The 12,716-nt window shown below is 40.1% G+C and overlaps 1 protein-coding gene across 4 annotated transcripts in view; it reads right to left on the reverse strand.

Moving 5' to 3' along the window:
• Positions 1-12,716, reverse strand: part of TBC1D14 (TBC1 domain family member 14) — a 74,119-nt gene that overhangs the window by 1,339 nt on the left and 60,064 nt on the right. For all 4 annotated transcript variants that reach the window (XM_063337232.1, XM_063337233.1, XM_063337235.1 and 1 more), the window contains 2 exons: positions 12,374-12,483; positions 2,784-3,042 (listed from right to left, as the gene is read on the reverse strand). In XM_063337232.1, coding sequence (XP_063193302.1) covers positions 2,784-3,042; positions 12,374-12,483 — 369 coding nt within the window. The remainder of the gene's footprint in view (positions 1-2,783; positions 3,043-12,373; positions 12,484-12,716) is intronic.

The raw sequence follows: 12,716 nt of genomic DNA on the forward strand, positions 1-12,716 counted from the left end.
AACATCCAGATTACAGAAATGCTAAACCAACAGTCTAATCTCTTCTACCATTTCTATTTCTCTACTGTTAACAAAGCAGTGGATGTAACAACAGCCACTCACGTTTCGGGCTAAGGCTGTATTGGCACAAGGCCCTGGAGTTCCTGTAGATAATTCCAGAAGAACAGAGCTCACAGGTTTCCTGTTGATAACCAGAGTCCTTGTTATCAGAAATGCCATGTGTGTGATTTAGCAGGACTCCTTTCAGTCTTTAGTTTCCTGATCACATTGTCATTGACCAAAGGAAAATGGAGCAAGATGGAAAACATACACCAGTCCGTTTGACGAGGGAACCAGGACTGTGGGATCTGGATTCATAAGCAGCCCGTAACATTTCAGATGAGGTCCTACATGTATCACCACGCCAGAACGTGATCCACAGGATACCAGGACTATAATTACTATGGCACAGCAAGATGAAAGGTTCAGTAAGCAGGTGTGTTTTTGAGTGCCAAAGACACCTACTGCTGAGAAGCGCAGCTGAATTTGTCCAAATATATTCTTACAAAGAAGTAGTACCTCAAGCTCTGCTGCTTGCTTATGCAGTACGGTTACTGTAACCAAATGAGATTATGCTAGCGATGGGAACACAAAGCCCAATCTTCTAAGCTCAAAAGCACTCTGCATCCTCTGGGAACTGGTGCCCCTGGTCAGTCAGTCCACCTAGAGTTTATCTTAAAGGTAGCACGCCCATCACAATAGACATTCATTTTGCTACTTTGAAAAGTTATTTCCCTACAGAAAACATATAGATACCACAGCAAAGCATCTGACTCCTAAAACAATACTCAGAAATAACTATCCAGCTAGGGAGCATCCCAACTGCAGCCAGACTTCTCAAGCATATTATGTGGGTGCATGCTGACACAGCTCTAGCACTGCTATGAGACCACCTGTGCAACCAAGTCACACACTTCCAAAAGCCTGTCTTAGAAAGCAAAGTTCGGGTTTCTGAGTCCAAACTCATCCACGTGAACTTTAAAAGCCTGAAGAGAGATAAGGGGTCATCACAGATGGCATCTTAGTAATAGAAAACATAATCCCATACACTCTTTGTCTTCATTAGTGTTTCTAGGTTGGTTCCAACAGTGGTACCTCAGTGACTGAGGAGTGCCAGTAAGCACATGCCGTGAGCAAACTCACAGCCCCTACCCACTTCTGGCTTGGAAAAGATGGCAGGTGAGAGAGTGAAGCGGCTTTCCTGATGGAAACTTACTCAGCAATGGAACTACCTGGTGAAGAAAGCCAGCTGGTGCAGAAGTCAAGATAGGTAAGAGGTCAGCCAATACCAACCCTACAGCATGCTAACTGTTTCGAGTTCAGCACCAGAGCTTAGCAGCATTTTTTCTTCAGCTTGCCACAATAAGCAAAAACTATTGGAAATTCCAGCACAGTCAGAATGAAGATGATGAAGAGACTGGAAGACTGCTTGGGCTAGGTTACTTTGAAGTCTTCCTTCTGTTGTGATAATCACCACTGAACCTTCATAGGTGTCAAAGACTGAAAACCACTGGCTAAGCAAGCCTATTACTTGGGTTACTTGGCAGAATAGGACCACTATCTCCCCTTCTCTGCAAATGAAGCAGCTATAGGCTGAGAATTGAATTGGTATGTGATCCTCATCCACACAAGACATGTTCAAAGAAAGTGAATCGTCTCAACAAGGACCATGGCAGGCTCCTTGTAGAGACACTGCTGTCTGAAAAATGTTCTTAAGGATACAAAAAAAGATCGATCTGTACTAGCAGTTTATGACAAAGACCAGAAGGTAAACGCAAAATAAGCTGTCAGGAAAGCCGTGTCAGGGAGGAAATGCTGACAGCCTGAGGAGCACAGGTTGTGCTCCCCCTTATACACAAGATAAGGTTCAGAAGGCTACCATCTAATCCTACTGTGAAGGTTAGAAATTCTCATCTCAAATAGCAAGCTGGCAGTCCCCCCTGTCTACAGGCAGACTATTAACTCCAGGAAAGAACCATGAATTCCCATAACCACTATGTTTAACATCACCTTTCAGTTTCACTGCAAAAAAGAATGGATAAACTGGGCAAAGCTCTAATACAGCATGCTTCATGAAGCAGGCTGTATTACTGCTTTGAAAGAAAGAAAAAAAATGTAGTTTACACTTGAAAAGCTACATTTGACTTAACTCTCCAGCATGATGTCTGTTACAATCACTTAATTTCCACATTCCGATGACACACTTTCATCTTTATTTTCCTTAAGCTAGAATTTAGTTGCAATTACAGTGATGAGACTACAATTGTTGAAGTAAAGGCTTTAGTGCTAATTTCCAGTGAAGAAGTCTGACACGTAGTCATGTCTTTACAGACCCAAATTAGGCAAACTAGATCATCAACGATATTTAGATAATGACTGTATATGTCCTGACAAACTGTCATCTTCTCTCAGAGTGAATTTCTGCTTTTAAATATCAAGTTGTGATGTTGCTAGCAGCCTTTGTAATTAGTAAGTTAAAAAAGTCGTCTCATACTTTACTTGGTCGGCTTCAGCCAACAATTTCAATTTTGAATGTTGACTGAGCTCTCCCTTTCCAGAAGTGAAAAAGCTCAAGGAATCCACTCACCTGAATGTATACTAAAAGCATGGAGTGAGCTACACAGTCCTATCCACCTGTAAAATCAAACCCTAGTTCTGCTAAAACATTCTTCCAGGTGTTGCCAAACCACATTTTCATGAGTACAGTACAATCATCTGTTATCAAAGATCAGCACCTTCTTTACCTGAGCCCACTTTTTGTTTCTACTTTGCATCTGAATGGCAGAAATAGATGTGAAGAATTCTTCTGAAGGCAAGTCCTCTGGTAGCTTTGTTAAAAACTGGGCTATATGAATGAAGTCCATTTTGGTCAAAATATCTTCAAAAAGTTTTAATATTCCCAGGGCTGTACGGAATAAGAACTCTTCTCCATCACGGCAGAACACATCCCAGACACGACATGCCAAGTCTAGTGGCAAAGATTTGCTGTACAATGTGAATATCCTGAAAAACAGAGTAAAATTTTCAGTTACTGCACAAGAAAATGTCTTGGATAGTCACAGAAGTACACACACTGATTATTAGTTAAATACTTTTTTTTTATTTCAGGAGTACTTCTGTTAGTTGCTGCATAGCAATACATGAAACAACACAGAACTGTACAACAGTTAAGGCATCTTGCTATCAATCTGGGTCTCCAAGTTCAATTTTCTCAGATCACACCAGAAGAAACAATATATGTGGTTTTACGATAGACATGCACTGGCCACAGGTATAACCAAAGGCATACTTAATCATCACTTCAGAGTTGAGGACTGATGCAGTATTAGCTGTGAGAACACAAAAAGCTGAATCTTTAGACGTAATGCAAAGGGAATTTGTGCATCAGATGAAGGAAATGTGTAAAATCATCTCTGTGTTCCAGGCAGATCAGTTTAAACTCTAGTGAGTTGGGAGAAACAGGCAAGATGTCCAGAGAGAATGGTGGCTGAGCATGCTTGAACAGATGCGATCCCCAAAGAGTAAAAGTAACAGCAGAAGCAAGAACCTCCTCCCCGTTGCTAAAATTGCATTTTCATTAACTGCCAAGAGCACGCTTCGTTCATCAAAATGCTGACAGCCTTGCAGATGGGAACATGAAGATGCTCCCTACTCCCTCCTCTATCCAACACTTCGCTACAAGGCAGAGCAGTTTTCATTGCCACTAACAATGTCAGAACAGCAAGTGAAGAGAATTTAGTTTCCTGGAATCATGTTATAGTATATAAGGGAAAAGAATAACAGTGATTTTTTTTCCTTCAGGATTTAGAGAGAACACATTTCTCCACAGATGCACTGCATAAAAGATCTCTGTAAAACTGCAAATAACTCTTTCTCCGGCAGAGGTCAGCAAAGCCTCAAATTTAAATAAATCTTTTCCACATCTTTTAACACAAAATTTCTTTTCAACTGTGGTGAACTGAACAGTAGTTCTCTTGTGTTTAAGACCCCTCCTTAGCCCCTTCAATTTTTCATTTAGTAAATTTGGGTTTAAATTAAAATAAAAAAATATAATGGAACAGATATACACACACACATATATAGGTGTAGAATATGAATTAATGTATTTTCACAGCAAATTCTAATAAAGGTTTTCTGCAGTATTTGCTTTTTACTATATAAGATTGCTTGAATGATGTTTCATCAAGTATCCAGCTTCTCTGTGAATCAGCACACTTCAGGAAAATGGGAAAACGTATTCATTTTACAAGGAACAAGACGAGACTAAACCTTTTGCACAAATTCAGGTGATAAGTAAATTGCAGGTTTAGGATCCTTCAGATTTTACTTTTTTCTATTTTTACATCTCATTGCAATGGTTTTATAACAAGTAGAAATAATTTAAATTCTGTTCTCCAAAAAGCTAAATTTGAAATATAGAAAAAGTAAATAAGGGGTAGAGTCTGGGATGAAAAAAACCCACTACTGTTCTCATATGCATTTCACATACATACACTAATGTATAAGAATAGCACAATAAAAGCCCCCTTTTTGAGTTACTGGCTGATGATGTGTTGCAGAATTTGTACACTCTTTCAACTTTCTTATACAGTCACATGCCGTATAAAAATGTCTTGCTACAGAATACCTACACAGCAAAATTAAGACTTTTTGTCTATTACACACACACGCACAGGAAACAGGAACAGCTTTTCCATTTAAAAGGAACAGTGTAATAGGAAGCAATTCAGCTGAGTCCTTTCCTGGTCACCAAGCAGCAGGCAAACACTCAGCCAGAAACTAGTCCTGGTTAAACATAAGTAACTGCCTATTTTTTTTAATCTCTTTTTATTCACAAAAGCTATTATTCTGTCATGATTCAGACCTAACCTGAATAACCCATGTGTATCAAACCTGCAACTAGGCAGAAAATTAACTGTCAGAAGAAAGAGCGAGAACTATTTATTAGAAAACTACTTTTTGTAGGAAAAGATTTATTTGCATCAAAAAAGCTGTCACATCAAATAAGGTATTTGACATTGATCTCTTCATTATTTGGAAGGAAGTGTAATTTGCAGGAATCAACTTTCATTAGTACTAGCATGGAATTAAATGTATCAAGCCCCAAGAATGGAGACTGGGTGCCCTAGAACAAGCAATGAAACAATAGTCGAATCATTACTGCTAAGAATGGATACAGCATTTCCTCCCTTCAAACATTTCCTACTGGAAGACATTTTTTATTAGACATCTGAGCTATTGGTCTGGGACCCAGCTGAAATTTATTATAGCAATAAAGCAGCTGCTAGACTAAACCAGTCACAGCAGCGGCTCTCAGCAGCACTAGCACTCTACTCGCCGTGCCACAGGATGATTTTCTGTCTGCAGCTCTCTTCCAACCCACGAGAAGTCCCAGGTGCAGACAACACAGCTAACTAGCACAGAGATGTCCAGAGTAACATAAAAGCAGGCTATTGGCTGCTATCAGTTTGGAAGAGGGGAAAAAACTAAATACCAGATGCTCCTGCTCCTCCCAGTCCTGCTTATGATGAAAGCGCACTTTGAGGGAGATGCATGGAATGCTGGCTGGTTTGCTACTCACAGGGAAAGCATATGACCATAATAACGTTATCAAGAAAGCAAAGCACTGTTACCATGATAAACACAAACTCTGTGTTTTCTTTCCTTGTTTTTTCTTTTTTTTTTCCTCTTTATTTTTTAATTAAAAAGTCTTCATAAATATCATTAGCAACAGCACTGAAGACAGGTATGCCATATTTCAGGTTGGCAACTCAAGCACAACAACACTGATGCAAATCTGATCTTCCATATTCTTGCACTACACAGTCCTTTCCCATGTCTGTAACAGCACAAAAATATTTATGCAACTTTGGAGTTCAGCTGTGAAAACTGATGACCTAATTGAGCTTTTAAACTTATTCTTGGATCCTCCCTCCTTCACTCTGGTACTAGTATTTAGTTATTACACTTTGTATCAATTCCAACTACATCTGCTTTGAGACAAAGATTGCATCTTTCCAAGTGTTCATATGCACTACTTTATTGTATAGTGGCATCTCTGTTCCCACTGGCACCTTCAAAGTTATTGCAACATGCTTTTTGGCAATAGTTTACTTAGTACAACTTTAAAATTATTACAATTTAAAATAGAAGTGGAAGCATTTACTTTGTTCCTTGTAAGGGAAAGAAAAAGTATTATATATTATACAATACTGACCGCAACAGAGCAACTTCTCAGCACTCACCAAATCTGACTGTATTCTAAAATGCATCAATATAATACAAATCCTGTGTGAGTTCCTGAGCAATTTCCAGTCAGTCAGAAGCACCCAAAAAGCCTTGCTCTCTTGCCTAGGAGTACAACAAGGCAACACAGTATTTCACTTGATTCCACCCTAGCCTGCAATGACATAAGGATAAGCACACTCGTAAATTGGGCTGACGACTGATGTTTTGAAGTCAGGTAACAACTCAAGCTCAAAAAATCAGGATGTCACCAGAAACCTTTGGACAGAATTACAGTCCGTTTTTTCTTTGAAAAGGAGGCATACGTTTAAAGCATAATCTTCAGCTTCATTTTTTTTTGGGGGGTGGTGTGGTGAAGAGTTACTGGCATGACATGGACTATGTTTCTTTTAATGTAACAGACAGCAAGCTTATAAACACTTCACTGGAAGTGCCCACTACAAATGTCCACACAAAGTGGCTCGGACCTTTATTGTAACAAGCAAATGGTGTCAATAGAAAGTTAGCGTTCAGAGAGCACAATCACAGTCAATGCAATACTGAAGAATCATTGGTCAATCCATCAGTACAAACAAAGCCCTTGGCTATAATTATTGCCAAAATCATTTTTCTGAGTAGGGATAAAGGGTGTTTGTATAGCAGCGGTGGGCCATAAATAGACAGCATGTGTCCTTTGCAAATCCACGTTCTGCTCTGCTCACAAGAGCCTGTGATACATCAGCTGACAGAGCCGAGAGGCCAAAACTGGGCTATTCAGACACTATTTCCCCCCTATTCTCTGTGAACCTGACCGTACGTTGCTCTTTACGCTCCCCTCACAACTGATTCCCTTTATATTCTTCAAAAAAAGTAAAAACCTGTCTAGCTTTTTAATTCTTACCGTGAGATTTATCAGTTGGAGTTTGGGCTTGAAGCACATGGGTCCTTTTAAAAAGAGACGCCTCACTTCTGGCAGGTATCCACTGATAATCAATGCCATTGTACCTTTTAATTAAATTCTCAAGTCCTCGGCATTTTCCCATTGCAGAAGGCAGTGGTGGAACTAAACTGGCAGGGGATCTCCCCTCCCTAAATCCTCTACCAGCCCCAAGAAAACCCAAAGCAGCACTGCATCACCTGCACAGATGGGCCCATCTATACACACAGCATTCCTTTTTCCTTGGAACGCATCCCTTCCACAAATGATTTAAGCACACCGATTTTACTGCCGTTCCCCGCAGCACTGGTTACAGGAAGCAGCACAAAGGAGACTAGTTGATTCCACTGTAATTGCGGCAGGAGCATGAGGGTTTCCCAGCAACTGGTCTGTGCAGCACCGGCTACTGGAGCCCTCCCAGAGCTGGCACCAACTGAGATTTACTGCACACATGCCTGCACAGTAACCATGCCAGCCACCGGAATAGCAGCAGGCATCCCTTTGGAGCTCAGAACAAACGCACATTTAAATAAAAGTAATGATGTTAGAGCAAGGCTGTTTCATAGAGATTTTTACCCACAACCAAAAGGTCTCTCTATTCAGAGCAACAGTGTACCATATTCTTCCCTGACTTTAAATACGCTGAAACCACATTCTTATCTATCCGGAAACAGTTGTTTTTAACGGAGCGATATCTGTACTACAGCAAATTCACTGTCAGCCACGAGCCACAGGCAACCTTATAAACAATATTTTCCAAAGTCTTGAGCTTTAATAGTTACTCACTTGTGAGAACACAGAACCACATGATTTTTCCTTACATCTTTTCTGTATTACTTCCTGAAAGTAATGGAAGGACAGCACATATAAAGCCCAATTCACTGAGTTTCCAGTGGCCATTTAAAGAAAAAAATATCTGAATCTGCTTCCTACAGGATCAAAGTATTTTAAGAGTGTGTGTATATATATATGCGCACACACACATATGTATATATATACTTATATATGCATATCTTTAAATATTATACCTGAATCTTACACAGTTAAATACCAACTCCACTGTCTAACAAAATTAAAGACAGAGTGGGACAAGCTGTCTAGCTCAAGACAAGGGTGAAAAAAGTTTAATGCAGGATTGGGCAGGACTGCCTCAACTAGTCAACATTCCTGTGCAAGATCATAGTGTTGTGACTCTCTACAGATGGGGGTGAACACAGTAAATTGTCCTTGGAATTAAAATAAAGAGCTTTAATATGGATGCAGGTAGTCAGCAAGAAATGCTAAGGGTTGTCAGTCCATTCATACAAAGACCTTGAGAAGCACCATCCACAAGCACTCCTGCAGAAGGTTTTTTCAAGGGCTCTTAACAACACCCACAGAAGCAACAAAAGGGGGTGGTACGATGTGCCCCACACTCAGAATGCAACATTTCAGTTCTTTGTCCTAAGTCAGTCTTTTTTCTTTTTTTTTTTTTTAACCTATAAATGTGCTCAGAGAGAACAACTGATCACATAAATGTTTACTCCAGAGAACACAATAAAGACTAGTTTATCAAAGCAAAATTGCTGAGGTGAATGTAAACCTTCCACCTTTCATCACAACAGTCTTTTTCTAAATCTCCAATTTCTGGTGTTGCTCCTCAGGATTTCTTCTTCACAATGTAAAGCTCAAAGTTAGACAACAGAGTGGTATTAACATGCCTGCACCGTGAAGACACTTGTTTTTAGTCTCTCCTACATAAAAAAATCACCTTATTTATGACAGCATCATATTAAATAGTAATCCACTGAAAATACAATAACCTGGTGATTTTAATGTTGTCTGTTCAGTTACTCTCCAGCATGTTTACAGTCTTCCTATTGTGATATCCCTTTTATTTCAATTGTTTCCTCCACACACAGGCTTTTCACAACATTGTCTGAAGCAATACAATTTCAACATCTTTCCTCTCATCATTGAGCATACCAGCCTCTGCCTTCTGCCTTCCCTTCTATCCTATTCCAGTATTTTTTCCAGCATCTTCCTGCTCTGTTCAGCTTAAGATCTAGTTCAGCTTAATATTCTCAGCCTGCAGTCATGAAAACCCTTCCGATGGTATTAACCTATCCATTACACATCCCCTCATTCTTCTACTCATGTGGCATTAGGATTTAGTCCCAGTGTAAAAGCCAAGCCAAACAAAGCCCATGTTACAGTAACCTCTGTGCACGAGGCACATGAAGACTACAGAACTCAAGCAAAGGCAGCAGGAAGCCTGCATGGATGAACAAGAACCTCCTGACAAAACTCAAATATAATAAGGAAGCATACAAAAGGCTGAAGGAGGGGCAGATAACCCCAAAGAAATACAGAGACATTGTCTGAGTATGCAGGAAGGGGGCTAAGAAAGCCAAAGCCCATCTGGAGTTGAATCTGGCAATGGATGTTAAGGACAATGAGAAGGGCTTTCCACAGTACATCAGCAGAAAAAAACCTCAGGAAAACATGAGCCTGTTGCTGAACAGGGCAGGAAACCTGGTGACAAAGTACATGCAGGAGGTTGTGGTACTCACTGCCTTCTTCATCTCAGCCTTTACTGAGACTTACCTTCAGGAAGCTCAAGTCCTCCAGACCAGTGGGAAAGCCTAGTGCAAGGAGGATCAAGTTAGGGAATATTTAAACAGATTTGGCATGTGCAAGTACATGGGACCTGATGAGATACACATGTGAGCGCTGAGGAAATTGGTGTCATTGTGAGACTACTCTCAATTGTCTTTCAAAGGTCCCAGTGATCAGGGGAAGTTCCTGAAGACTAGAAGAAAACAAATGTCACTCCTATCTTCAAGAAGCAGGATAGAGGGAAACACAGCCTGGTCAGTCTAACCACCATCCCTCGGTAAGTGATGGAAAAAAAATTCCTGGAGATAATTTCAAAACATATGATGGGCAGAAAGGTGACTGGGAGAAGTCAGTATGGATTTATGAAAGCAAAATCATGCCTGACCAACCCGGTAGCCTTCTACGATGGGATGACTGCCTTCGTGGATGAAGGGAGAGCAATGGATGTTGTTTATCTTGATGTCAGCAGGGTTTTCTGCACTGTATACCATAAAATCCTTGTTGATGAACTGATGAAGTATGGACCAGATAAATGGACAGTGAGATGGACTGAAAACTGGCTGGAACCGACAAGCTCAGAAGGTTGTCATTAGTGGCATGAAGTACAGCTTCAAGCCAATCCACTGGTAGAGTACTCCAGAGTCTGATACTCATCCAGCACTTTTAAATATCTTCATTAAGGATGACAGGTCAGACTGTACCCTCAGCAAGTTTAAAGGTGATACGAAACTGGGAAGAGTGGTCGATACAACACTCCATAGGGACCCTGAGACACTGGAGAAATGAGCCGACGAGAGTCTCATGAAGTGCAAAGGGAAACGCCAAATCCTACACCTGTGGAGGAAATATGCCTGGGCCCCAATACACATGGGAAGCCAAAAGACTGTAAAGTAGCTTTGCAGAAACGGACATGGAGGTCCTGGTGGACAAGTTGAATGTAAGCCAGCAACATGTCTTTGCAGTAAATAACGTACACAAACTCCTGGGCTGCATTAGGAACAGCACTGCCAGCAAGCCAAGGCAGGTCATGCATCTACTCAGCACTAGTGAGCCAGTTCTGGGCTTCCCAGTACAAGAGAGACATGGCTATACTGGAGCGAGTCCAGCTTGCCATGAACATGATTAAAGACTTGGATCATCTGATACGCAGGGAGAGGCTGAGAAAGCTGGGACTATTTAGCCGGGAGAAGAGACGTCTTGAATCTAAATGTGTAAAAATACTTGACAGGAGTCAAGGCTGGACACTGGAATGGCTTACCTGGAGAGGTTGTAGAGTCTCCATCCTTGGAGATAATGAAAACATGACTGGAAAAGCTCCTGAGCAACCTTTTCTAGCTGACCCTTCTTTGAGCGGTGGGTTTAGACGAGATGACTTCTATGATTCTATAAAAACTTTTGTATTCAAACTTCTGGCTGTTGGATTGGACTGAATTACTTTAAATGGATTTCTGTCTAATGGATCAGCAACAAATTCAGTCCTAGCAACTAGGTCTTAAAGATTACCAGGGTATCGAGAGGTTAGTTCAGGCAGAATTGCATTAACAGTACAAATGTTTTCCAAAAGAGTAACTTCTGAATCTCAGAAAAAAATACTATTACTACTGGGAATTCCATCTTTTACTGAAGGTGTTTAGTCAGATACTTGAGGTGATGTTGCCAACAATTTAAGTGCAAATCAATTTTTCACAAAAAAGATTTCATATCATTCTGAAATTGACAACAAAGTCTTGCTGAGAAGAGATATTTCAGCTGCCCCAAACCCAAGCATGATGGGCACAAATGCAAATGCTCAATTTGGAGTGCCTTATACCACACTGAAATTTGGCAGGAGTGCAAATAAGATCCTTGTCTTTTTTCCTCTCTAATGAAAAAGGTTCAATTACACTAGAACTAAAGTCAGTTTCATCAAATAAAAAGATTGTAATTGCCTTTCTGCTAAGTGGAATAGCTGCAGTAATTAAAAACATGCTAATGCCCTTTAGCTATTCAGTTGGATGGTGTCAAGACCAGTTCTTAAACAACCTGTACTGGGATCCTCTAAATAGGGTCTGGGACCACCTAACATATGAGAGAGATACTGCACAAGAGTCATAGTTCATCCTGCTAAAAAAGCCTACGTGTTTGCTTTTCTGTAGCTTCTAGCTTTTTGTTGTATGGACAGAAACACTATGTTTTAATGACTCTTCCTTTTCTGAGCAAGAGGACAAACTATAACTTCCAAATGCAAGACTAGCAATACTTTCTGGAAATACACCCCTGGTACACACCTACACACGCAGTAGATTTTCTCAGAAGATCAATCCAAATATGCACTAAATATGGATAAACAGTGCTATACAGATGTATTTCAAAAGAAGCTTCAAATTCAGCAGAAGTACAATAATAAAGGCAAACATTAAACATTGCAAAGTATGTGGGAATGATTTAGATTAACAAACTCAAGTACTGAACAAAAGATAAAGCCTTTATCTTAAAAGAACACTAAACCAGGTAAAAGCACTCCAGCTTCTGTCATGAATACTGACACGGAACTATACGCTAGTACACACATTAATTATACTTTCAATGTCTTACCAATCAATAAGATAGATGTCTGGAGTTAAATTATTTTTTTTGAAGTGAGCAAATAACTTTGGCAGATTTTCTTCGAAGAATACCTCAAATGCGGCAAAGTAAGTCAACATCTGGGAAAATACAATGGGGAGAAAAAAGCAGTCAGCTGTATTAATAGGCTTAAACGTGTTATCTGTTGTTGGATTAATGCTCTTCAAAAACAGGATCCTATGAATTACATGATACAATAAAGAACTAAACATTTACATAAAGGACAGAATCTGCAAGCACACAGAGTTTAAGATTCAGCCTATACACTGTTCTCATACTGAACAATATAATTATTGTTTTGGGTCTTGGCCAG

This window comes from Chroicocephalus ridibundus, chromosome 5 (assembly GCF_963924245.1).
Source record: "Chroicocephalus ridibundus chromosome 5, bChrRid1.1, whole genome shotgun sequence".
NCBI classification, from domain to species: domain Eukaryota; kingdom Metazoa; phylum Chordata; class Aves; order Charadriiformes; family Laridae; genus Chroicocephalus; species Chroicocephalus ridibundus.